Source organism: Poromitra crassiceps (assembly GCF_964638095.1).
Source record: "Poromitra crassiceps genome assembly, chromosome: 20".
Lineage (NCBI taxonomy): Eukaryota > Metazoa > Chordata > Actinopteri > Beryciformes > Melamphaidae > Poromitra > Poromitra crassiceps.
Window position 1 is genome coordinate 15,064,489 of NC_139637.1, and position 27,604 is coordinate 15,092,092.

The window sequence follows — 27,604 nt, forward strand, 5'->3', positions numbered from 1 at the left end:
ATTTTCGTGGGGGCCTCTCTATTTGTAACCCTCTCTCCCGCTGTGATTGGTAATTTCTCCTGTTAATCTCCTGACATCATAGTGATACCAATCAAATGGCTGTAGCGGATTAGATTTATTAACGTGATGCTGTCTTTTATTGACTTTTTGTGCGTTGTTTTGTTTTCCTTTGAGGACGTTGGGTGCCGGATTGAGATGGTCCAGGGCCCGGGCCCGGCCCATGTGTGACCTAGATGGTTCTGTATTGCAGGACACTGCAGCAGTTGAGGGTTCTGACAGGACACAGATCCATTGGAATTGGTGGAAATATACCTGCAAAGAAAACAGAAGAAGTCACTTTTTAATCTCATACACTGCAGTGCTTAGCAGAGCCCTGTCCAGTGCCCACAGAAGTTTAGTTAAACTCTGGGTCACAATATTATAATTATTTTTATTTTGGGATCGAGTTCACAGCCATCTTCATTTATCAACATTTATAGATTCTCTTTCACATTTGAGCTATTTGGTCGGTGTATCTGCTTTTTATGTTACTATTTGTTACATCAACAAACTATTCAAAACGAATTTCCCTGAGTTGGATTAATAAAGTTGTTGATTAATTGACTGACTGACTGAATGATGGTGGTTCATGTATGCATATCAGAAGTTTTGGTGCAGTGATCCATGAATCTAACTGACTTCATATTCAGTAAAACAACTTATAAGCAAAAACAACACTGTTTTGATAAAAAACTTAGATTCTATAAATGAAGATATCAGAGAGGACAGATTATACATCTGGAGCAGTTACAAACAAAGAACCCACAACAATTTTGGAGTGAGATAAACAATCTGGGTCCTAAACGCCGGAAAAAGATCCCTATGCAGGTGTGGAGTGAAGGAGAAATATCTTCTGAACTAGGTAAAGTATTAAGGGAGTGGGAGGGAGCCTTCTCTGGTTTGTTCTCTAGACGAGAGGAGAGTGTTGTAAATGTTGATGGTGTCTCTTTTGATTGTGTATCCGGTGTGACGGGGGAATATTTAAACCACGACGGTGATGCCAATTTAAATGCAGAGTTTAGTAGAGAAGAAGTTCTAAAAGCAATTGAGTCTGCTAAGGTTAAAAAGGCCGTGGGGGTAGATGAGTTGTCAAATGAAGTATTGAAAGCTCCTGAGCTGTTTGATTTATTATTTTTCTTGCTGAACGTGTGTTTTGACCACGGTATTGTACCATCCACCTGGTGTAAGTCAATCATAACTCCAATTCCAAAATCTCCAAAGGATGACCCTAAGATCCCATTGAACTATCGCGGTATTAGTCTTCTAAGTACTGTATACAAATTGTATTCTTCTGTTCTAAATAATAGACTAGTTACCTTTCTGGAGCAAAATAACTTGTTAGAAGAGGAGCAAAATGGTTTCAGAAAGGGAAGAGCGTGTATAGATCATATTTATACAGTGACTGCAGTCGTTAGAAACAGACTGAAGCATAAAAAGCCCACTTTTTGTTGTTTTATTGATTTCCAGAAGGCGTTTGATCTTGTTGATCACGATCTCCTTAAATATAAGCTTCACCAAATTGGGGTTAATGGAAAGTTCCATCAAGCTATTACCTCAATATACAAACAACCTGTTGCATGTGTGAAAGTGAACGATTATTTTACAGAATGGTTTTCTACTCCCTCTGGTGTCAAACAAGGGGATGTTTTGTCTCCAACTCTATTCGCCGTTTTCATTAATGATTTGGCCAGAGAGATAAAGCAACTGGGGAAAGGGGTATTATGTGATCAGGTAATTGTAAACATCCTTCTTTATGCGGACGATATTATTTTGCTTTCAGAAAGGGAAGAAGATTTACAAATGATGCTGATATGTGTTAATGAGTGGTGTAAGAAATGGAGACTGTGTATTAATCAAAAGAAATCACAAGTAATGCACTTTAGAAGTCCAGGGAAAGAGAGAAGTTGTTTTCAGTTCCGTATTGGTGACAAACAACTCGAGTTTACAGATAAGTATAAATACCTTGGTTTGTTTTTTGATGAATACATGTCGTTTTTCCATGGTGTTTCTGTTCTAGCAGACTCAGCAAGCAGGGCACTGGGAGGTATTATAGGTAAGACTAAAATGTTGAGAGATATGGGCTACTCTACTTATTCGAAATTGTATCAAACCTGTGTATGTCCTGTCTTAGATTATGTTTCGGGGGTTTGGGGTTTCAAAAGGTTTCAGTTGAATGAACGAGTTCAGAATCGAGCAATCAGATTCTACCTGGGACTTCATAAATATGCCCCCATTTTGGCAGCTAATGGAGATATGGGGTGGGACTCCTGTGAAATTAGGTGGAAGGCCAGTATGGTGGGTCTTTGGAACAGGCTGCTGGGTTTACCACCCAACAGGGTGGCTAGCCATATCTTCTTTTGGGATTTGTTTGTTGATGGGGAATGGGTCTCTGAACTGTATGACTTACTACAGGAATGTGGTCTGGAAGACCATTATTTCCAAAGAAAAACTGTGAATGTGGAGGAGTTTAAAAATCGAATCCGGGTTAAATGTCTACAATCCTGGGCTGAAGAAATTTGGCAAAAGCCAAAATTAAGAACATATTGTTTATTTAAAAAAGATTATAAATGTGAAAAATATGTTTTGTATAATTTGTCAAAAAGTCAGAGATCACTCTGTGCACAGATAAGATGTGGCATCCTACCATTACATATTGAAACAGGAAGATACAGAGGGGTAGCTGAGGAGGATAGAATATGTGAATATTGTGAGTTGAATGAGGTGGAAAATGAAATTCATTTCATTTTATATTGTCCTTTGTATCATGACTTGAGAGAAACAATGTTTAAAAGAGTCCATACTCCTGAGCTAAATATGATAGATAGTGAGAACGGAGTAATACTCGAATTTCTTTTTGATAATATTTTTGCATTCTCTGAATTTCTTTCTAAAGCATGGGACAGGAGGAGAAGGTTGACGTATAACTGATAAAGTAGAGTTTATTTTCTATTTATTTATTTTTTTCGTTTTATTTTCGTATTCAGTGCAGGTATGTATGAATGTATATGTATGTATATGTATAGGCATATTATGTCTGCATGTATATATACTCTCTAATTTGGGCTGCACTGAAAGCTTCTGGTTGGGTAACATACCAGAATATTATGTTTTGTTAAATATTGAATGTTGATGTGTCTGATAATCCCATGTGGGATGGGTCATGTAATTGTCCTGACACGAAAATAAAATATTCATTCATTCATTCATTCATTCATATTCAGGGATGCAAAGTCATGGAGAGTGAAAAAGGTGACAGATACCAGGGCAGAAATCAAACTACTCAGAAATCCTCCTATTTTGGGATGAAAAGTTGGCTGTCACCTTACCCTAAAGGTCCTTACACATCGGGAGCGATGCGAATATACGGTACGAAATTGCGATGCGAGTTTTGACCCACCTGTCAATCACAGCCACAGATGTGTACACGTCGGAAGCGAATTTCTGAAAAATCGAACGTGGTTCGAAAAAATAAACACCGCAATAACGCTGGGCGAAACTTCGCCGTTGGTATGCACGGTTGCATTGACTGATATAGGTTCGGAAAATATTATTGACGTGCGAATTAATCGCACGAAAAATACGTGCTCGGTGTGTAAGGACCTTAAGCTGTCACCTAAGTGAGTTTGCAGCCTGCATATTGTGACTAGCTTTTCTGATGTTGGGTAGTAAAGATCTGAAGGTTTAGTATCAACCTAAAAGCTAACATCATCTCCCCACTGTCATAACGAGATGGTTCCATGCTAACGTTATATTAATTTGAGGAAAACTAGCTAGTTAGAAATGGCTAGATGCAGGCCAATTCTAGCGTGTGCTAGCTGGCTAGCGCTAAGCTAACACTGATTCAACGTCACCATATGTTTGAACAAAATGCTGTACAACACAAACAAGTTGCACAACGTAACGAACTCTGATAGGTCAATGACGTCCCTCCAACAGTATCTTGGTGTGCTACCGTTCTACCGGCCAGTAGGTCGCAGCATTTGCCTGCAAATGTAACGTACTTTAAACTCTGGTTTTGGAAAGGCTCGTAGAATTTTCGAGTGGCAACAAACGGAATCTGATTAAGATGAAAATAATATTCACAACTTTAGAGGGCTGGGTTCTCTCTCGATGAGGATCATTGCTTTCAATAACTAAAGCAGATACGCCGTCTCGGCCCGTCGCCTACTGTCCCGTTACGCTGTTCCGTGGACGGAACGCAACGTTCACACTCATGAAACGAACCGCACCTGGGGTCATTTTGGCGACAAGTGTGCTCTGTTCTGCTCCCAGGTCACCAGTGTGAAAACACCCTTACTTTACTTTACTTTATTTACTTTAGGTGACTGGAAGGTTTACCTTCACTATCCCATACTTTACTAGCCTAGTAAACCAGCCAGTCACGTGAACTCACATTTCAATGATTTCATTTAGTTCTATCAGACCATCTGGCCTCAAGCCCTGGGAGGGTATGTGCAGAAATTGCAAAGCATTCTAGCAAATTAGCGACCCACCTTGTAGTTGACATCATAACCGGCCAATCAGGAACGCCGCTAGCAAAACAATAATGGCTGCCTCCTTGCCTGTCCACCTCAAGGAGTAATGTCAACGTTTGTCGAGTTTAAACAGCCATACAGTGCAGTTATATTGCAGAAATAGACTCAATAACAACAATTAAACAAGTACAGGAGTATACAACAGCGGAGTTTCTCGGCGGAAAATATGTGTCCCGAGTGGATTTGAGTTTGACTGGATCCAACGCTGATTGGCTGAAGGAGTTGTCTGTCAAAGCAAGTACATCCGCCCAACACACTGGGTGAAAGCTTAAGGCCAGACGGTCTGGTAGAACGAAATGAAATGTGAGTTCATGTGACCGGCTGGTTTACCAGGCTGATACTTTACTTTACTTTGCATTACTTTACTTTTCTTTACTTAAGGTGACGGGAGATCATAAGTTCACCATCCCATACTGGGACTGGAGGGATGCGCAGGCCTGTGACGTGTGCACTGATGCTCTGATGGGTGGACGCAGCCCCGGTAATTCCGACTTCATCAGCCCCGCTTCCATCTTCGCTTCATGGCAGGCAAGCGAACTTGTGTATGTGTGCGTGTGTGTGCGTGCGCGTGTGCATGTGTGTGTGTCTGTGCGTGTGTGTGTGTGTGTGTGTGCACGTGTGTGTGCACGTGTGTGTGTGTGTATGTGTACAGTGAGCAAATCTCCCTTTGCTTTAGAAAAATCACACCCAGGTGCTGAAGTAAGCGGTGCAGTTCATATGCTACAAACGGACACCTCGTGCTACAAATGGACACACGTGATGTATAGAAGCGGCTGCACCGTTTAAAAAAAAGTGTGACTTACAGAACCCACTTACTAAATTTTAAATTAGATCACATTTGTTTGAGTGACATCAGAATCAGAATCAGAAAGACTTTAATGATCCCCGGGGGGAAATTGGGACAAGTTGCAGTTGCTCGCACTCAGGCATGAATATCCACATAACACAACATAGCATAACACAGTATCACACAGTATCTCCCTAAACGTAAAAACAGTCAATAAAATAGAATAAAATAAAATAGGTGCTTCCTGGAATTAAATTAAATAAAATTGCACATTACGTGTGACGTAGTCTCTCCCCAGACTCAAATATTACGTTGAATCGCTGCGCTCTGCATACTACATAAGTGAGTCTGTGCCAGTTAACAGCCACTGCTGGTTTTGAAGGCGGGTTGAAATTGAATGAGTGACAGGTCGTAGCACCGATGAGAGAGCGGTTTAAAAAAATGGGCTGCGCCTCCCGTGTTGTCTGATCACAAAGTCGTTACTGATTGGAGAGGCCTGAAGCCATCACTGGCATATGACTGGCCAAGTGAACGGTTCCCTCCCATAACCAGCCCTCTGAGGGAAAGTGTCCCAGACCCAGAGAGAGCTCTGCAGCATGCAGTAATGTAGTGTATCAGCGTAAGAACTCTCATGGGTCTGGCGTTGAGACTACGTGTGACGTAACTAAGGCACAGCTAACCTATCGGCTGACTCAGTCTCAGAGAGACTGAGTGTCTCCGAGGTGCTCTTCTTGCTGAGGCGTTAAAGAGTCCAATGGCCACAGGCAGGAATTATTTCCTGTGCCTCTCTGTGGTGCATCTGGGTGGGATCAGCCTCTCACTGAACGTGCTCCTGTGTTTGACCAGCACGCCGTGGAGTGGGTGAGAGTCATTGTTCATGATGGAGCGTAGCCTGGTCAGCGTTCTCTTCTCCGACACCGCTGTCAGAGAGCTCAGCTCCAGCCCCACAGTGTCCCTGGCCTTACGGATCAGTTTGTTGAGTCTGTTGCATCACTGATGACATCACAATTGAGCAATTACAAATGCATTCAACACACACACGCCCCAGTGACATCACTTCCAGCACAAATCGGACAGACAGACAGACAGACAGACAGGGCACTTACCTTTTTTATAAAGATCAGTTAATATAAAATAACTTTTTTATATAATTTTTTTATTGACCATTTTAAACACAACAAAGGCATAAAAAGGACACTGCAAAAACAGACAAGACAGTTAAAAATAAAATTAATAAAAATCATCGGGATGGGGGGTGATGCAGGGGTGTCACCTTGAGCCTGCCATAGCATACAGTGGTATTTAAACAACAAAGATGCAGCAGATGTTAGGCAAGGGTTTCAATACCGGCAATGGAAAAATAAACTACGTAGATACTCCGGTTAAGAACTTGCAAAGAACATCCCAGTGGTCCTCCTCTCGACCCTTATCAAAGTCTTTTAACAGGCCAGTGGCATTACTGATGATGTCATAGACATTGTGACATTGTGACATCATCAGTGACATCACAATGTGGGACCAAACCAAAATTGAAACAAACAAACAAAGACACAGAGCGCACTTCCTCCCTTTTATGTGTATGTATTTATATATATATATATATATATAATATATATATATATATATATATATATATGTAACAAGTCTGGTTGTACTTCACTCGAGTTGATGCTGACAATTCACGTTGTCATAAGTGCAATAAATCGTTCGCTAGTAATTTGTCTAGCCAAAGACAAAGTGCATCAAATAGGTACAAACGGAGAAATGCACAGTTTTCCACAAGCTAGCTCACACAACTTTATCATCTGTCAATAATGACCCGGTTGCGGTTACCCATGATACACGGACCCACCTCGCCATCAGGTAGGACTTTGTGAACATGGATGATTAAGGCGAGAGTAGCGTCAGAGTATCATCTCTCAGTTGTCCTAAAGAGATTTTACTTCCAGAGCAGGGGGGAATATTTAGTGTTTGGGGGCAAGTGCAGCAGACAGATAGCTGTCTTGCTTTATTTATGCTTTCCCTAGCTGAATGTTGGTATTGGCAGTGGTAGGAGATTTAAATTCTTATATAATGCTGGATATTGAAATTAATAATAAAAACGCACCCATTAAGTTTTTGCAACTTTTTGTCTTTTTCTCAAAAATAACGAAAAGAACTGACATTATTTGTTTCGGGGGGTTTTTCTCTTAACACATTGAGTGCCAGCGACGCCATATGGCGTCATTAGAAATTTACCGTAGGCTGCCAGCGACGCCAAATGGCGTCAGTAACTCCAAATTGTTTTTTTGACGGGGGTGTGTCGATCTAAGCTTCTTACATCGCCTCTTACAATATTGTAGCTATTGGAGGTCTATAACCTATTTTACAAACCCATTAGGTGGCGACAGCACTCTCCTGATAAGAGAAAGTGGAGCCAAACACACAGAAGAAGTCGCTGGGGAAAAAGGAAATCGCATCGCATCCGTCCGTATGCATCGACATGCATGAAGCCAAACGCCAGCTGTGCCCGCAGCAGCTGCATCCGCTGTCACAACTGAGCACCTCCGTGTCCGCTGCCACAGCACATCCGCATAATCAGCCTTATTATTCTCAACTGGAAGCATGGGAGCCCGTGACAAACACACGCGGAACCAAAAAGCTGGATGTCGCGCACCCTCACTGTGTGTGCACAGCAAACTCAGCAGAGAGCCAACAGACACACCCAGGAGGAGGCGTGTGCAGTTGAGGGGGGGGGGGGCACGCAGAGCACGCAGAGCAGCATACACTTCACCCAGACAGACCCAGACATCAGAAAATTAGCTTCAGAGTCAGTGATGTGCTTGAAATGTTTAATTTCACAAAAGGCTCATTATCTCAGCTCGTAGAAAAAAAGGGCTGTTTTTGGTTCAATCAAGCTATCTTCTCCGGCTCATAACTAAAGAACGGAAAATGGGATCAATAAACTTTTTTTTGCAGGTGATAGAAGAGAGTCTCATCGTTATTTGTGCGTGTTCAGTGTTTACATAGTAATTATTAAAGAAATTATATGACTGTTTTAAAATGCATTGCGGCCTATGTGGCACAGCAAGCAACCTTTTGCCCAAGGGCCGTGGCACTCAAAGTGTTAAAAATAACAAAAAGTACCGATAAGTACCGGATCGATAAGAGTAGCAGTATCGTTAATTCCTTAACGATACCCATCCCTACTAGCTTCTCCCTTTCATATATGTGTGTGTGTGTGGGTGTGTGTGTGCACACAGTGTGTGTGTGTGTGTTTATATATATATATATATATATATATATATATATATATATATATATATATATATATATATATATATATCAAAAGGTTCTATAGTCTCTTTAATCAGGAGCTCACAATCTGTATGTGTGTAGGTGATCTGCACCAAATCAGATGAGTACGGCCATCGAGGGGCATTGTGTGATGGTACTGCGGAGGGTCCACTGTTACGTAACCCCGGTGGCGACCACAGGACGCACCTCCCCACGACGGCCCATGTGGATTTAGCACTGCGTGTCCCCAAGTACGAGACGGGGCCCATGAACCGCAACTCCAATCATAGCTTCAGAAACACCCTGGAGGGTAAGAGTGCTACACACAGATCCATGCAAGAATACACAGACACACATGCACACGTGTGTGAGTGTGTGTGAGTGTGTTAGTGTGTGTGTGTGTGTACACAGAGACACACACAGATGCAGCTGCAAAGACAGAAACGAACAAGCTCAAATATTTTCACTCACAAAGGACTCAAAATAAATGTTAAATTAATTGATCGTGGCTCAGTCTCCCAAGTGCTGAATACATTCCGTTTCAGACTGATCAGTCAGTCACTTTTCCTTATCATCGCTGTCGGGCGGAGGTATGTAAATGTTTTCAAATTTTTTGTGTGTGTCATAAATCAATGCCATTGGGTCACCCTTCACGTCTGTCTGTGGGTTTTACAAAATCTAACCAGTGGAAAAGCATTAAAACGATCTTGTGAGTGAGTCTCGTAACTCCATTGACCCTCAATCTGTCACTCAAACCCTTAAAGCTCCTCCCCTATCTCTGTCTGGAGCCCCCCAGGCAGGAATTTGTGGACAGTTTTATTGTCTGAGACTGCCTGGCCATTCAGACTTTCGCCATCTACTGCCCATAAGACCAAGGACCACAATGGAAATAAGTCTGAGACTTTATTGTGCCATCCTTGTCGATTTTTAAAGCTATGATGTATATTTGTATTATTGCTTTATTGTCGAATAAAATAAAATAAAACCAGACAATATACCCAGAAACAAAAGAAAGAAAGAAAGAAAAACATACATCATCGACATGATGCTATCAGCCGCATAAGGTGCTTATGTGTTTGTAACAGATTATGTGCATGGGATCCCACACAAGGGGTCTATGAGACACCAGCTGGGCGAGCCATCCATCACCCCTAACCTCAGTCACTTGTCATTCTTAAAGCCCCCCTCCAGTCAGTTTTACACCTGTGTATAATCCTGTAGAAATGAAAAACTGCATGCGCCGTCATCAACTACGTCACCAGTGTAATCTTTTTCACCAAAGTTTGTCTATTTGTAAGATGTTCCACACCTTCCGTATGCCACGTCACCTTACCTGTTGCCACGTATGCCCCTTTATTATAGGAGCGGTAGCCAACGCCCAGCTGCTACAGCCTGACGAAGACCCAGTGAGGTTGAAACGCGTTGCGTTTTTCTTGCCCGTGTCTCCTATTTTTTTGAAGTTGTACATTGTATTGTAAACCTGTGCAGGTTACCTGTGTACCAACACTTCTGCATTAAATTGTTCTCTAAAAGAAACCAAGAAGCTCCTTTTTCCACTATTGATCACTATTTTGACTTTGAGCTTGCTTGCTTCCACTTTCTCTGTTCCTAAGATGTTCCACTGCAACGTCATGGCTGGAGCACTGTTGTCCAAAAAGGAAAACTCAGCGCGCTCTGCTGCTTCTGCGCTGCGCTTCCGCGTCCTGTGTGTTTTGGCCAAGCCTCGCTCCTACCTTTAATACGATCTTCGTCTCCCTTCCAGCCAGCAGCCGGTCAGACCGGAAACAGTATGGCTGCCTCAACTCCGCTAAACGTTCACCCAGAAGCCACATATTGTTAGAAATATCAGCATAACCAGCCAACAGATATCAAAGCTGGTGGGCATATAAGCAAAATAAATTGAAAGAGCGTAACTGGTTAAAAGTGACCGCAGCATTTTGAGCCAGAACGAACTACGTTAGCAAATGTGGCTAAGCCAAGCTAACGGCAGATCGTATTCACTGACACTGTAATATTGTATATTATTAATATGACAGGTCCGCCGCATACGTGAGCGTTGACAACCATAAAATCTGACGTCAGTACCCCAAACTAGCACGTGAGCCAATTTACAAGTTTGAGCCCAAAATAAGGTTATTTGTCAACCAAATACAGTGGCGAAGACTTTGGCTAATTAGCAGAGCAGGAAAAAACACTGCTACACATGAAATAGCTTAAAGTCCCTGGAAACCAAAATCCACAAAAACCTTCTAACTATTAAATGTAGGGTCTTATGTGAGTAATTGTGTGCCTCAGAAAGTAGTTGACATTACTTTCAACCCTAACCCCAAAAATCGACACTTTTCTACAAGGTCTGGATTTCCATTTCCTCATTGAAGAGAGCGGTGCGCGCGGTGCTAAAATGCATGATCTTATCACGTCATAAGATTTAATCGAATCACACACACGCATGCACGCGCGCACACACACACTGACACACACACAGTAGCGCTGTGCACTCGCAGCGGCAGAGATCTCTTTCTCTCTGTCAGTAGGCTATGCGCCGAGCAACACGCGAACACACACACACACACACACACTCCATCTCTTTCCTTCTCTCTCTCTCTCTCGGACCTTCTCTCTCTCTCTCTCTGTTTCCCTCTCTCTCTCTCTCTCTCTCTCTCTCTCGGAGACCTGCTGCAGACGGGACACGCCCACACAGTCCGCGGGAGAAAATACACTCTAAAATCTAATTGATTCTCATGACTTTTGCCATGACTGTCAAACCTAAATTTATATACTTTGCGACGTTCATCATCGTTCAAATTTGGCTGGTGGCTTATTTATTTTTTATATATTTTATTTTCAGTTTTTCAGAACAACATATGAACAAGACAAACAGACTCAGACACAGAACGGAAAAAACAAAAACAAACCAACACAAAAATAAAAATAAATACACATTTTCAACATTCAGTGCTACCAGTCATGTAAGGTGCTTATATTTTTACGAGAGGTACATTATTGTGCTCATCCGTCTCCCGCAACCTCAACAAGGTAGGCTAGAAACGGGCCCCAAATGGCAAAGAATTTCTTTAGTGAGTCGGTCCTCAGGAACCTAATCCTCTCCATCCGTATAACAGAGGTAATTTCCGTCAGCCACAGTTGAAAAGAAGGCGAAGTAGAAGACTTCCATTCTTTCAAGATTCGTTTTTTGGCAACAATTGTCCCTTGCGTCAGAGATTGCTGCACAGTTGCGGGGAAGTCCAGAGAGAGTTCCGAGCAGCCGAAGATGGCAAGTTCTGCTTCGGGCTGAAGGGTTATTTTATAAGCCTTTGTGTACCAGTCAAATATCTTAGCCCAGAATCCGGACAGTGAAGCGCAGAACCAAAAAGCATGTGACAATGTGCCCTCCGACCCCTGACACCTATCACATAGCGGTGAGACAGAGGGATATATCTTATGTAGCCTATGCTTGGAGTAATGGAGACGGTGAGTGACTTTAAACTGGATCAGCTGATGTCTGCTATTAACTGAGCAGAGTTGTACAACCGACAGGCTCCTTTCCCATATAATGTCAGATAATTCAGTATCAAGTTCTTCCTGCCATGCCTCTCTGATCCTCTCAGTAGAGGCCATGGTACAATCATCAAATAGACACACAAATCTAGAGATGAGGTGCCTGGAGTGAGGAGGGCTCAGCAAAACACCAAAAAGAGCATGTTCATTTGGGAGCGCTTCAAAGGTCTGAATGCTGGATCGAACATAGTTTCTGATTTGTAGGAATCTGAGCCAGTCCGTGCCGCGCAACTCAAACTTCCTTTTCAGTAAATCAAAGGGTGCAAAATGATCATCTATATATAGGTCTTTGATGGAAGCCAGACCCCTCTCACTCCAGGCATGGTAGTTTCTATCTGACCAAGGAGGCAAAAAAGAGTGATTCAAACAAATAGGAGTGTGGATCGAAACATCTGGGAGACTCAAAACTTTCCTAACTTGGTTTAGAATTCTGAGGGAGTTTCTCACAACAAAACCCAAATCCTTAAAGGAACACTCCGCCCATTTTCAACCAGCTTTGTATCATTAGAACATCAGTAGTATATCAGAAAACTGTAAATGGTTTTGAAGTCTGTCATTTAATTTGACAGTTATTGAGTGTTAAAGTGTGGACCAGTGACATCACTGGTCCACACTAACTCAAATTAATAACTCATTAACTCAAATCAACTCTCAATAACTGTCAAACTATTCATCATTCTTCTAGTTTGACAGTTATTGAGAGTTGATTTGAGTTAATGAGTTATTAATTTGAGTTAGTGTGGACCAGTGATGTCACTTCAAAACCGTTTACAGTTATCTGATATACTACTGATGTTCTAATCATACAAAGCTGGTTGAAAATGGGCGGAGTGTTCCTTTAAGAGTCCCCGGCCTCTCTAGCTTAGAAAATAAGATGGCTGGCAGAGAAGAGTTGACAATAGAGCTGGCCTCCATTTCCAGCCACAGTGGGGCCCCGAGAGCTAAATTGTCAGGGGTCCCTTGCCGCCAAAACATTAGAGCTCTAACATTGGCAGCCCAGTAGTAGTGCCTAAACACTGGTAAGGCCAACCCGCCTTCAGACTTGGGTTTCTGCAAGTGAATTTTCGAAATTCTATGATTTTTATAATTCCAAATATAGGACAGAATTATTGAGTCCAGTTGTTTGAAAAAAAGATGATGTAAGAAAGATGGGGAGGTTTTGACACAGATAGAGGAACCTGGGAAGTGAAACCATCTTAACACGTTGAGTGCCATAGCCGAGATATCTCGTCTTACATAATCCAACGGTTAAGTGCCATAGACGAGCTATCTCGTCTTACATAAACATTTTATTTTTTTGACGGTGGGACATCAATCAACCCCTTTTACGTCTTCTATATCACTATTGGAGGAAGAGAATGTGTATAATCTATTTTACCGACCACTAAGTGGCGACAGTTCTCTCCAGACAGAGACAGAGAGAAAGCCACAGCCACGGGACCCGTGGCTGTGGCTTTCCGTGCTGGAGAAAGCATTCTAATTTTCAAGGAAATAGCTGGGCGTTTTTTTGACGGTGCTACGTGGATCAATGCCCCCCGCGTCTCCTATGGAGATATTGGAAGTATTGAATGTGTATAATCTATTTTACCGACCAGCTAGGTGGCGACGGTCCTCTCCCGACAGAGATAAAGTCAACCAAAAGCAGCCGCCTCCCGCGGAAATGGCTTGGCGATTTTACAGTCAGAAACGAACGAGCCTCATTCTCATACTGTAGGCGGGGACGCTTTCGCGCTGCTGCGGTGGGGGGTTCCAGAAATGGACTGGGTGAGCAGCATAAAGCCTAGAGTCGCACGGGGCTTCATCGGGGCTCTCAAACCCAAGAGACAGTGAGACCTATCCACACTCGCTGCCAGGGAGAGAGGCTGCTCAAACTCGCTGCTCAAACTCCCAGCAGCAGAGCACTCCGCAGCACAGACGGAGGGAGGCAATAAAAGTGATTCTGATTCTGATGTAGCAACACCTACATACAGCAGCAGTAGCACAACAGTAGTGAGCAGCACAGACCTAGAGAGAGAGAGAGAGAGAGAGAGAGAGAGAGAGAGAGAGAGAGAGAGAGAGAGAGAGAGAGAGAGAGAGCACACAGAGTGGGAGACAAGGGCACCCATAATCACAGGCACGTGAGGTGGTTCTAAAAATCCATTTATCTCCAAACTCTCTGAAAATCTCTGAAACCATGCTGTACTCAACGGCTAATATCTACATAACTACTAACTCTGCAAACTAACTCTTTTAGACAGAGAAAGCACACATTATATTAGTTATTTTTAGATGATTGGTGTTCACGAATTCTTAACAGAAAATAATCCTCGGCTCTTGTAAAATGAGCCAGAATCCTCAAAAAAAAACCTGGCACAACTTACCTACAGGATTGAAAAAATGGCTGGCACTCAATGTGTTAACTGAGTTTATACGGCCAATCATAGACATGGGCAAGATTTTCAAGTTTTCTATACATTGTTTAAGTCTTAAAACAAAATCACCAAAATTCAACTTAACACGTTCACTGCCAACAACGAGTTGAGTCGTCAAACAGAATCCAACCGTTCACTGCCAACGACGAGTTGAGTCGTCAAAAATTTTTTTTTTTTTTTTTTGACCGTGGGATGTGCATCTAACCCTTTTACATCTCTTATATAAGTATTGGACATGTACAACGTGTACAACCCATTCCACCGACCCACTAAGTGGCGACAAGGAAGGAGGAAGGCAAGCAAAAAGCAGTGTGATGAAGCCATTCTCATGAAAATGGATTGGCGAAAACGCTTTCGTTTTCGCGCTGATTGCTGGCAGTGCGGGATTGCAAATTTGCATAATAGATTACGGATGGAACACACTTTGAAACACGCAGCATAAATATGACCAGAATCGCAAAAGCTTCATCAAAGCTCTCAACCAAAACTCCAAGAAGCGAGCGAGTCCAACCAGACTTCCTCAAAGAGCGGCCGCGCAGACAGGCACAGCCGCACAGCAGCAGCAAAGCAGTGAGACTGGTGACAAGCTTGTGACACGGCCGCTGCAGTCAAGAAGAACGACCACGGAGGGAGGAGTTGGAAGCAGAGGGGAGTTTCCTGCTGTTATGGAGGAAATTACTGTTCAAAACTATTGTTTAGGTCTTACTGATGCCAAAAATGAATGGTTAAAGTGACTGTTCTATCGAATTTCACAAAAAGCCGTTTATCTCTGAATATTTTTTCTGACGCTGAAACCATGCTGTATTCAACTGCTAATGCTTACATAACTACTAACTCTACAAACTAACTCTTTTAGACAGAGAAAGCACACATTCTATTAGTTCTTTTGAGATATTGTGTGTTCACAAAATCTTAGCAGAAAAGAATCCTCGGGTCTTGAAAGATGAGCCAGAATCCTCAAAAAAAACCTCTGGCAGAACCTACCTACAGTAAAAAAAAAATGGCTGGCAGTGAATGTGTTAAATATTAATTTAGGATCTCTGGGTATGGTCAGGCCAAGATAGGTGAGGCGGTCCTTTGCCAATTTAAATGGGAGACTTTCCAAGAAACCGGGAGTGAAGACATCAGAGAGAGGCATAAAGTCACTCTTTGTCCAGTTAATTGTGTACCCGGACAGCTTACCATAGGAGGTGATTAGCTCTAGGAGGGGGGGGGGATCGATTTCTCCGAGTCATTTAGGTATAATATTACATCGTCAGCATACAAACTAATGTGCGTCTCGATACCTCCGACCTTCAGACCTGCAATACCTGGGTGAGCACGTATTTTTAAAGCGAGGGGCTCGAGCGCGACGGCGAAGAGGGCCGGTGATAGCGGGCAGCTCTGCTGGACCGAACGAAGTAACGGAAACCTGCTTGACTTATCACCATTGGTTATAACTGAACATGACGGACTAGCATATATGAGCTTTACCCAGGATATGAATGAATCACCAAATCCGAATCTGTGTAGTGACTCAAACATATAAGGCCACTCAACCTGATCAAACGCCTTCTGTGCGTCGAGTGACAAAATTGCCGCACCACTGGTCTTACTGTGGTCTGCATACATGGTGTTAAGAAGTCGCCTGACATTAAAAAAAGAGAACCTGTTCGGGATGAACCCTGTCTGGTCGGGGTGAATAATTGATGACAAATGCTCCCAAGCTAGCTGCTGCTAGATTTACTTTGCTTCTTTGAAAATTGGTGTTAGAGAGGAAGTGGAAGAGGACAGGAAGGGTAAGATAGGTCCTAGGGCGAGCTCAATTGGCTAGCTTTGTACTTTGTCAAATTCCACCCCGCCCCCTCTGTTGCCCACTGTCGCTTCACAAGCCTGCTACGCGTCGCTTGGTCTCCCAGCATGCTTTGCGAGGCGTCGAGCAGCATGTTCCAATACAAAGTGGATGGGCAGTAGCGTCAGCCCGCGTCAAATGACGCGTAGATGTGGCCGTACCGTTAGTAGACAACGAGCTACAACCTCATTTTCACCTAAATGAGCGATCCTCCGAGCTGGACAAATAACATTGGTCTCTATGTGCTGCGAGCGGTGAGGCGAGTGCTTAGGGACCGTCAGACTTGACGCCAACGTTTTAAATAAAAAACAAGTTTCTGCCATAATCCTATCGTATACGGTAGGCTATGTATTATCCGTGTCTCATAGCCTGTTTGTGTGTGCAGGAGCCCTGGCAAACAAACGTTATAGGCTGGTGACACTTGTAAATTTTGAGGGGACACTCAATGATTCTTCCAGATTCAGTTTTGAATTAAATTAGCTATCGTTTTTAATAAAAGTGTCCCGACTCCATGGATGTTATACTGGTATAAAAATAACAAGGGGTCCATGTTTTGAAACAGTAGGCTATATTACCCCAACCTACAGCAGAATATTTCAGCGAACAGTTAGCGTAGCGGTAGAATAGTCGACCTGTAAAGGGGCGTTCACACCGAGATATTTATTTTTCGCTCTGTCGCTCAAGTCAACCCTTTGGAATCGCTCTGTCGCTCTGTTTAAATCGCTCATCAACAGGCACACGAAATGACGGACATGTGGGGGATATAACGTTACGCAATGTCATGCTGTTTGTCCACTACGAGCCACCGTCATTGTTTACAAGCTAAGCCTATCAGCGTGCTCCTAATGCGAGCTGCATACCGGTAGTACAGACTTCACTTCATGTCAGCTGTCAGCCTGTCAATGTGGTTTGTTGCCACACAATAAACCAGCGGTTTGTTCCAAGCCAGTGTGATCCTTGACTCACTCTCACACGGCAGCCAATCAGCATTGAACAGCGAGCGACTGATGCCAGCGTATTTTCGCTCGAGTTGGAATATTTCATCTTGAGCGACGAGCGTATTTTCTCCCTGTCGCTCTGTCTCTGCCGCTCGGACGCCCAGCGATTATTCTCCCAGGCGAATATACGCTCAATCGCTCGTTTGCATCGACTTTGTATGTAAACTCGACGCCAGCAACAAACTTCAATAGGTCGGTGTGAACGCAGCTTAAGTTGTAGATCCTGAGTTCAAAACCCACACCGGGTGGTATTATATTTTTTGAAAATGTAGCATAAAATTGTTAATCTGGACATAATTATAGCTCTATGTATAAAGTTGCTGAATATACACTGTTTAAATAGCAGAATAACTGAACATGCCCATTCATGGTAACGGTCATATTTCGACGTCACCTTGACGTTCCCGCGTAGACGTCTAAATCATCCCCAAATCACCCTGTGATCTGGCCTAGTCCTGAACGTCACTGGAACACGTCATCACAACGTTATCATGGCGTAATTTTGCTTGCTGGGAAGTGAATCGTTTACTCACTCAAGGCAAGCCCGGTCATTTATAATGGAAAATAAAAACAAGACTGCCTATAATTACAGTGAGGAAAGAAAAGACAAATGAACAGTTTACTCACAAACCCAGTCATTCATTAGTAAGACACATAAAACAGAACATGTTTTACCTGCAGTGTGGGCCCATCACACACAGAAAGCGAAGAAAGAAAAAAAAATCGCAGTAACTCAAATGTTATGTATACGCTCACGGTAGAACTGCTCAGCTCGCTCCGGGGAATCAAAGAAATGATCCGCCCCTTGGAAGGTGATGCGTAGCCGGGCAGGATACATCAAGCCGAACCGTATGCCCTTCTGAAAGAGCGAGGACTTCACTCCGTTGAAGGCGGCTCGCCTCTTCGCCACTGACGCACTGAAGTCCTCATAAAACTTGACGCTGTGGCCCCGGTAGGTCGTGTCACGATGCTCTTTAGCCCACCGCAGCACTTTCTCTTTGTCGATGTAACGGTGGAAACGCACGATCACCGGGCGAGATCCTTGCTGGGGCTTGGGTCTGAGCGCGCGGTGTGCCCGGTCCAATTCGAGGCGGTCCGACACCACACCGCCAGCTACCTCCTTGAACAGGTCCACCATGAATTATCTCGGATCCTTGCCTTCAATACCCTCAGGCAGACCAATCACTCGTAGGTTTTGACGCTTCGAACGGCAAATCAAGTCGTCAACATTGGCCTGTAGCGCAGCTTGCACCTCCGCCATCGTAGCCGTCTTGGCTCGTAACTCTGCTACTTCCTTCTCCAAGCTTGTGATGCCGTCAGAATGAGTCATGAGGGCCTTTTCCATCTCCCCGATTGTGGAGGTGTGCTTGGCCACCGTGGTGGTGATTGTTTCAAGGGAAGCGTGGATCGGGACGAGGGCCGTGCTCAGAGAGGCAGTAAATTCAACAGCCATACTCTTCCTGGATTTCTCTAGCTCAACGACCAGCGTCTCCAGCGTGAGAGGAGGCTCGGGCGCCATCATAGCCTCGCTGTTTCCGTTAGCTTCCCCTCCGAAGCAAAGCTGAAGTTGCGTCTGTTTCTTGCCTTTTGATGCTTTTGAGCGAGTTTTTCTGCCACTCATACCGTGCAAAAAACAGCGTGTTGTTGGAGCAAACCGCTATATTTAAGTTAGTGTTGAAAAAAAGTAATTTGCAAAAATATGCCAAAAATTTGCGGGAGGCAAGCGCCACACGTCCGTCCTCTACATAGCTCAACCGGAAGTCCCCTGGCTGGTGGCTTATTAACATAGGTTCCTGTGATGTGATGAACTCAAAATGCTAAATAATAAAAATAAAAAAATCTGGTTTCCAGGGACTTTAAAAATGACAAAACTGACTAGAGGAGGGCTTCAACCTTGTCAAAGTAGACGAGTTTTCCATTCACTTGCCGTGATGCGATAAGACTGGCACAGTGTAAAAGCAGTCAGGCATGTATTGTGAATTTTTGTTCGTTTTCAAAGAAGAAGAAACAACCTTATTTAGTTTCCTACTTAGGAAAAGTTAAAAAGAACATGGCTTTTGGCATTAAAGGAGGACTTACCCCCCCAGATATGTGACAAAATGGCATGTTGCTTGATTTAACAAAAAAAAAAAGCAAAAAAGTGTTTCCTCTTGTCGCATTACACTCTTTGGTTGTGTTCAGGCCATTGATTGGTTCAGACCGGAAACATAAACTGGAAACGATGCCATGACACTTTACCCCGCATAGAGGAATTACGTTATATCAGAGTGTATCAGCCACATATAGCCATATAGCCACGTTATAAACAACTAACCAATGATGGTGGTCCGTATGGAAACAGTGTTACTCGAAATGGTTCGAAGTTATATCAATTTGGTCATTCAGTGGTGTTTTACTGCCATGTAACATAACTAACCATGCCTAACATTATCCACAGTAGCCGATTGCCCACGATGCCTTGCACTGTTAAAGGGCTCGCACTAAAAACGGGTCTATTGGAGTGAATGGAGATGTTGCAACTCTTGGCTCTGGCATGAACTACAGTAATGATCAGTGATCACATGAAAAAAACATGTTTCGCATGAGTGGGAAAGGGGGGAGTTGGCCGTCAAGTAACAGACAACCACATTTTGGGCATTTTGGAGGGCCAAAAAAAGCAGGTTTGAACCCATAGAGGGCACTTTGCTGCCTGAAAAATGATGCACTTTGTAACAGATTGGTCTCAAATGTGGAGATTTTGACCAGAATCCTTCACACCCCAAAAGCCATATATATTGGTTATAAAAAAATAAAAATAAATGTTTTGGGGGGTTAGTTACACTTTAGGAAGAGACGAGGAGGCAGGGTTACCATGGTTACTGTGGGCTAAGCTAGGTCGGGTGCTTTGCTACAGTAGGCTAGCTAGGAGGCTAGCAAGGAGACCTTTCCAACGCAGGTTGCAAATATCTACAACCGCGGCTGTCAACAGAATAACTGGAGAAATTAATGTCTCACAAATTAAATTTTTTTTTATTAATGATTAATTACTAATAATATCATTAATGGCAGACTGGAGGAAACGTGTTGTCAGCTTAGCTCTTCTGCTGACTGACATGCTTTAACTATAGCCTACCATGGAAAGCTGTTTGGTTGGTTATAAGCTCACTTAATGTAACTGAAGCTCACCTGAATATTTTCAGATAGTCTTTGAGGTACCTCCAGTAGCGTTACATCTTACATCTAACGCTATTTCATGAGTTGAATGCCCACAGGTTAAAAAATTGACACTTAACTACTAACAAGTAGCATAACTTCTAGCATTATGCTTGACGCTGCTTTATATTGCAAACATTAGCGTTAGGTTGTCAAGTTTGTGTAACGTTATCTTACAGTAGATAATCAAATCCGTTAGCAATAGCAACATGCTAACATACACTCACTCTGCCAAGCCTTAACACGTTTTAAATTGACACTTGACTACTAACAAGTAGCATAACTTCTAGCAGTATGCTTGACGCTGCAACATGTTAAACGTGCAGCGTCACCCTGCCAAGCCTTCTGCAGCAAAAGTTCATTTCATGCACCGTTTAATTCACATCACAGCCACTTCTTGCCGTTTGTGTCTGGCGTGGTTCATTCCATTGACAGTCTGTGGTTGGTTGTAGATATTTGCGACCTGGGTCCTCCTAGCTAGCCTACCTAGCTTAGCCTATAGTAACCATGGTAACCCTACCGCCTCATCTCTTCTAATGCCAAAAGCCATGTTCTTTTCAACTTTTCCTCAGTAGCAAACCCATGAAACTGTTTCTTCTTTGAATACGAACAAAAAGGCACACTACATGCCTGACTGCTTTTACACTGCGATTCTTATCGCATCATGGTAAGTGAATGGAAAACTGCTGCTAGTGCAGACAGCAGATAGGCATTAACTTCTTCCGGGATGGGGCCATGTTGTGTGAAATAGGCCTATGATGATAATGCTACTGTAATACTGCTCATTCTCGCCGGCCAAATGTTATCCACATTGCATATCTGAGTTATCAGCCTCTTGTTTGAGTTATTTCAAAAGTTTGTTCCTGATTGAGAGTGCAGTTTGACTTAAACATAGGGAGTATGCACATTTTCTCCCCTTTCCCCTATCACCCTTTTGCTCTTCCCTTCTCTCACTGTACATTTCTCACTCTTTCTTTCACTCCTGCAGGTTTTGCCAGTCCAGAGACAGGTGTGCCAGTGTGCGACAGGCCTGGCCACTGTCAAGTCTTCATGCACAACGCCTGGCATATGTTTATGAATGGCACCATGTCCGAAGTGCCCAGCTCATTCAACGATCCCATCTTCATGTTGCACCACGCCTTCATAGACAGGTACAGTAACATACCCCCTCCTTTTGAAAGCCCTAATTGGATGACCTACGTGGCTGACACTTGTGCACTAAATGGGGGAGATGTTTTTTTCTGTCGGCATATTCCACCAATGTAAAGTGTTACGACCCGGTCTAAGGTCAGGCTGCAACATAACATGCACACAGAAACCAGATGTAAAATGTAACAAACTGCACAATTTTATTGCGAGGCACCAAACATGGGTTACATTAACAGTGCAAAGTTGGTAAAACTGATTGAAGCAATGGCTCAGGGTGAACATTATAGCCAAAACCCACACTAAATACCACCCACCAACTAACTAAGGACAAAACAAATGAAAGAAAAGACAATAATAAACCTACCTCCCTCAACTAAACCAAAACCAGGAGAAAACTGAAATTAAAAGGCCCATTCACCCCTACAGCTTCAGATAAGCTATGTGGCTAAGGACTAAGCTATTTACAAAGTGCCAGAGCACACTGGTTGGATGCGTGCGGGGGAAGACCAGCAGCAACACCACTCAGTTACTGCTGGCCTCCCCGCCATCTTGCAGAATCCAGGGAGTTTTAAAGGCAGTGTGCTGCGGGGTCGACCAATCCACAGCCACCACCTGCCAATCATTGCCGATTGCCATCACCTGTAGAACAAAGATCCACTCACAACAAGAGGTCTCACTCAGCACACATCTAAACCACATGCATACAGGGAATTAACAAGAAACTAAGGGAATACAATACAAATACGGCCTAAGGCCATAACACCCCCCTTCCCAAAAGAGAACATCTCACCCCAAATCAGGACAGCAGGAAAACCTCCCACAGGTCATCTACATCTCACAGGTTAACTCAGATTAGCTATCACAACTAACCCTCACAACAAAACACACCAGGGCAGCGGCAACACGAACAAAACCAAAACCTTCTGTCCCCGCCCTCCGTCTGTGCTCCCAACTGCTGGAGAACAGCAACTACCTGTAAATAGGCGCCACGTACTGCCTCGGTTTAAAGCTCGTGAAACATATTACAGGCGTCGGACGAAAACAAACTAAGGGCACTTCCAGATAAAAGGTGATGTTAAAAATGTCCCCCCCCCAGCACTAACACCAAGGGTGTTGTCACAATGCACAGAGTCTGTGCACTGGCGTCCCAACCCACAGAGCCTGTGCACTCATACGCTGTGCCTTCACTACACAGAACTCACACGCTGTGCCTTCACTACACAGAACTCACACGCTGTGCCTTCACTACACAGAACTCACACGCTGTGCCTTCACTACACAGAACTCACACGCTGTGCCTTCACTACACAGAACTCACACGCTGTGCCTTCACTACACAGAACTCACAACGTAACGTACCACAGGTCACTAAACACACTCCTCCAACAGAACAAAGCAAACAAATGTAACACAGGCAATGTACTGTATTCTTGGTTGGCAGATTTAACTTTACTATAACGAAGACAAAACAGTTTTACTACTAGAACGAAACTTTTAGACACAAATACAAGCAAGTTGTCCACTGGTATGCAGGGTGGGAAACCGTAAACTCACCGGGGTAGACTGCAGACTTGACCAGAGCAGACTCCTTTTCCAGCTTTGTTTGTCGGACATAGAGATACAGGAGTTGATCAATCTCAGCACTCAAATCCCTTGCTTCCAGCTCCACCTCTCACGTGGAGGGCGAGTCCCAGGTGCTCTGTCGTCTCTACCCCGGCCTCCATTTGAGCCATCGGATTAGTCTGGACTTGAGTGAGCAGCAATCGTCACCACTGTCCACTCGTCCCGCCAGCAGTCCTTGGTGTGGAACAGGCAGCCTCAACCACCCCACCCACACTGAAATGCCAGAAACTGCCCCGACAACACAAAATGCTGGAGCGCAGGAACTATTTCTTTCCCACCGCAGCGACCACCTGCTTTTTACACCCACCTTACCAGGTTGGGCCTTGAACAAAAATCGACATGAAAAAAACACTGGCAAAACTCAACTCCAGCATGCACGAGCTCCCGACGCCCTGTGTCATGACCAAATTGCCACAGCCGAACAGTCATCAACACAGGCAAACACCCAAGCTCAACCAGGTGGATCTGGAAAACACACAAAAAACTGTCAAAACTGCCAAGCAAAAACCAGACTACAGGAAAAAATGCACCAAAACAAAACTATGAGGCCACAATTTAGCTTCGGACGAGCCCCCAATTCATGTTACGACCCGGTCTAAGGTCAGGCTGCAACATAACATGCACACAGAAACCAGATGTAAAATGTAGCAAACTGCACAATTTTATTGCGAGGCACCAAACATGGGTTACATTAACAGTGCAAAGTTGGTAAAACTGATTGAAGCAATGGCTCAGGGTGAACATTAGCCAAAACCCACACTAAATACCACCCACCAACTAACTAAGGACAAAACAAATGAAAGAAAAGACAATAATAAACCTACCTCCCTCAACTAAACCAAAACCAGGAGAAAACTGAAATTAAAAGGCCCATTCACCCCTACAGCTTCAGATAAGCTATGTGGCTAAGGACTAAGCTAATTCAAAGTGCCAGAGCACACTGGTTGGATGCGTGCGGGGGAAGACCAGCAGCAACACCACTCAGTTACTGCTGGGCCCCCCGCCATCTTGCAGAATCCAGGGAGTTTTAAAGGCAGTGTGCTGCGGGGTCGACCAATCCACAGCCACCACCTGCCAATCATTGCTGATTGCCATCACCTGTAGAACAAAGATCCACTCACAACAAGAGGTCTCACTCAGCACACATCTAAACCACATGCATACAGGGAATTAACAAGAAACTAAGGGAATACAATACAAATACGGCCTAAGGCCGTCACAAAAGACATTTTAAAGTAATTGACCATTAAGAAAGTAAAATCTCAGCCTGTGGGAATCACTGATTCGCACCAGAAATGGGGCGGCAAATGCATTAAATGGAGACGAGAAGAAGAAGCAGTAGTGGAAAATAATGCTTTGGAACATCCACAACATTTATATCGTGTGTGGTTCACAAGTGATGTGTTACTCACCTGGGTTGCTTCGAGGGCCGCTCTATCGGCTAAATGGAACGCCTTGGAAACTTTTAGACTGAAGAAAAAGCCAGTAGTCTGTGGATAATAGTGGCTTTTTTGGCCAATCTAAACAGGAAGAGGGGTAACAGTGAGGTTGGAGGTGCAGCAGGATCTGGTGAAGACCAGGTCAAGCAAGTTCCCTGCCTTGTGAGTCTGAGGAAATTGAGAGAGGGAGAGGCAGAAGGATGAGAAAAAGTTAAAGGGATACCAACATTTTGGGAGATTCTATTTGCCATATTGCCAACAGTAAATGGAGAATGTGGATGCCTTTATCGTCACTGTGCGTGCCCTACAAACAAAACGTACAGCCCTCGCAGCTACTTAGCTTAGCGCTACAATGGTAGTCAACGGTACAGCTGCCTACTCCCATTCAGTCGCCCAAAATACACATTCCAACAGCGCCAGAAAGGCTCACATGTACAGTACATGTGACTCGTGTACTCACCATGCGATGAAATAATAATCCAAAGTGACTGGAAACTGGAAAGCTTTAATGCCAAAAGCCATGTTCTTTTTAACTTTTCCTAAGTAGCAAACCGATGAAACGATAAATAAGGCTGTTTCTTCTTCTTTGAATACGAACAAAAATTCACACTACAGTACATGCCTGACTGCTTACACTGTGCCAGTCTTATCGCATCACGGAAACTGAATGGAAAACTCATCTAGGTCAGGTTAACAATGACAAGTGACTGAGTTTCTCATGGACTTCTTGCCTGGGATCCCATGTGCATCTCTTTATAAGCACCTTATGTGGCTGGTAGCACCACGTTGTAATATTGAATTTTGATTGTTTTTGTATGTTTTTTCTTTCTTTTCTTTTCCTGTGTCTGAGCCTGTGTTGTTTTGTGTACTGTTCTATAAAAAATATATATATATTGAGGGGGGGGGGGGGGGGAGTTGACGGTCATTTTCGAAGTAAATCTACACACCCAGAACTAACAAAGATTAAACTAACCAATCAGCTGACTAGTTATCAGCGTTTTGATTGGCTGTTGGGTGAAACTAGTTTCACAAAGTTGAGTGCTTTGCAACTGTTGCAGCTGAGTTTCAGAGAAGTTTCAAGTGCGTTGCAGAAGGATTTACACCATAAAATTAATTTGCAACTTGGTTTCACCTAAGTTTCACGAAGGTTTCCCCGTGTAAAGCCAGCCTTAAAGACTTTGCACCCAGAGTCAGTTTGTTCATCCGAAATTGACGCACCAAAAACAAAAGAATACGACCTCATTTGTGTCAATCATCATTGACACACCGAGTCCGACAATTACAAGTTTTCGGACGAGGTTCGATTTTCTCCGTTTTTCCGCATCCATGAAAAGCGTTTTGACAGTTGTTTGACCACCCAGAGCCGCTGTAGTGTTGCTATTCACAATGAAAAATGGCGTCTGAGAAGTTAATTCACTTAGTCTCCCAGCACAAAGCACTTTATGACAAAGCAGGAACACAGAGATTCGGAATTAAAAGACAGAATGTGCCGGGTGATTGCAGACCAGCTTGGAATGCGGGACGGTGTGTGTGTGTGTGTGTGTGTGTGTGTGTGTGTGTGCGCGTGCGTGCGTCCGTACGTGCGTGCGTGCGTGTGTGTGTGTGGGGTGTGTGTGTGTGTGTGTGAGTGAGAGAGAGAGAGCCACACAGACACACTGCCAGCCGCTGTTCTGGATCAATAGGATCGCGGTAGTTTTCTTTTTGTTGCAAATTTTCGCAACGAATATTGGATAATTAACGCATCGGACTCAGTGTGCAAGGTATCTGTGCGTGACGTTTTTTTTCCGGATGACGGATTAAAAAAATGCAGCGAACAATTCGGACTCTGTGGAAAGCGGGGAAAACAATCAAATTCCGCAAACAACACTCCCAAGTCATCAAGCGTCCGACGTTATGCCCAGATCCCTTGTCGTCACTTTCAGAAGAGAAAGGTGGCCCCTTCTCGTCAGAGAGCGACAATTGCAGGCAGACTTTTTATGTGGGTTTTTGGTTAGGTTTAGGGTTAGGGTCTGTGCTGGCACAAAAAAACAAAAAAAACAAACACACCACGTGGCGCTACCACGCCATGCCAGGCTAACGGGGGTGGCGGATGGCCCCACTCTGGATTTACTGCATCTGTATATCACGGTCAGTATAATGGTTATTATTATTACAAACATGCATTTTGTACACTCACCTCAAAATGCTGCAGTAGACTTGACAAGGATGTGGACAGCAGGAGCAGAGTCTGTGGTGGTCTTTAGTCCTATGCACTGGGGCTCTATTGACTCAGAATGAGAAACACTGAAACAGGATGTGATGAGGTTAACAGGTAGCCAATCATAGAGCTTGTTACATTGCTCATTTGCATTCATTTGCACACTTTCGGCAGGCCAGGGCCAAACGAGTCACGGAAAGGGTAAATGGCAATTCAAATTGGGATTTCAAATAGCGACTTTAAATACAATTTAAAATACTGATTTGAAATAGCTATTTTAAAGCCCCATTCAGCAAGTTTTCCAAGTTTTGCTATTGGGGAAACTGCGCCCTCTGCGTGCAATAGTATCGATAACGATATCGCCGTTCAAAGTCAACAAAACACAGCGCCAGAAAGCTCTATGTACATGTTGTGACATCGGGTACTCACCACGTGATGAAATAATAATCCATAGTTCCGTGAAACATCATTTTCGTAGCAAATCCGAATCGAGTTACTTCCTGAAACAATGCTGCCGCTGTAGAGCGCATGCGCGCATCTTTTTTTTTTTTTTACCCTTTTTTTTTTTT

At 43.7% G+C, this 27,604-nt stretch overlaps 1 protein-coding gene across 1 annotated transcript in view; it reads left to right on the forward strand.

The window, feature by feature from the left end:
* The window catches only part of LOC310794894 (tyrosinase-like), a gene marked incomplete at both ends in the record, with an annotated part of 47,830 nt that overhangs the window by 3,504 nt on the left and 16,722 nt on the right, over positions 1 to 27,604 (forward strand). The window contains 3 exons of the mRNA XM_083656934.1: positions 4,956 to 5,102; positions 8,740 to 8,947; positions 21,616 to 21,778. Of these exons, the coding sequence (XP_083513060.1) occupies positions 4,956 to 5,102; positions 8,740 to 8,947; positions 21,616 to 21,778 (518 nt within the window). The remainder of the gene's footprint in view (positions 1 to 4,955; positions 5,103 to 8,739; positions 8,948 to 21,615; positions 21,779 to 27,604) is intronic.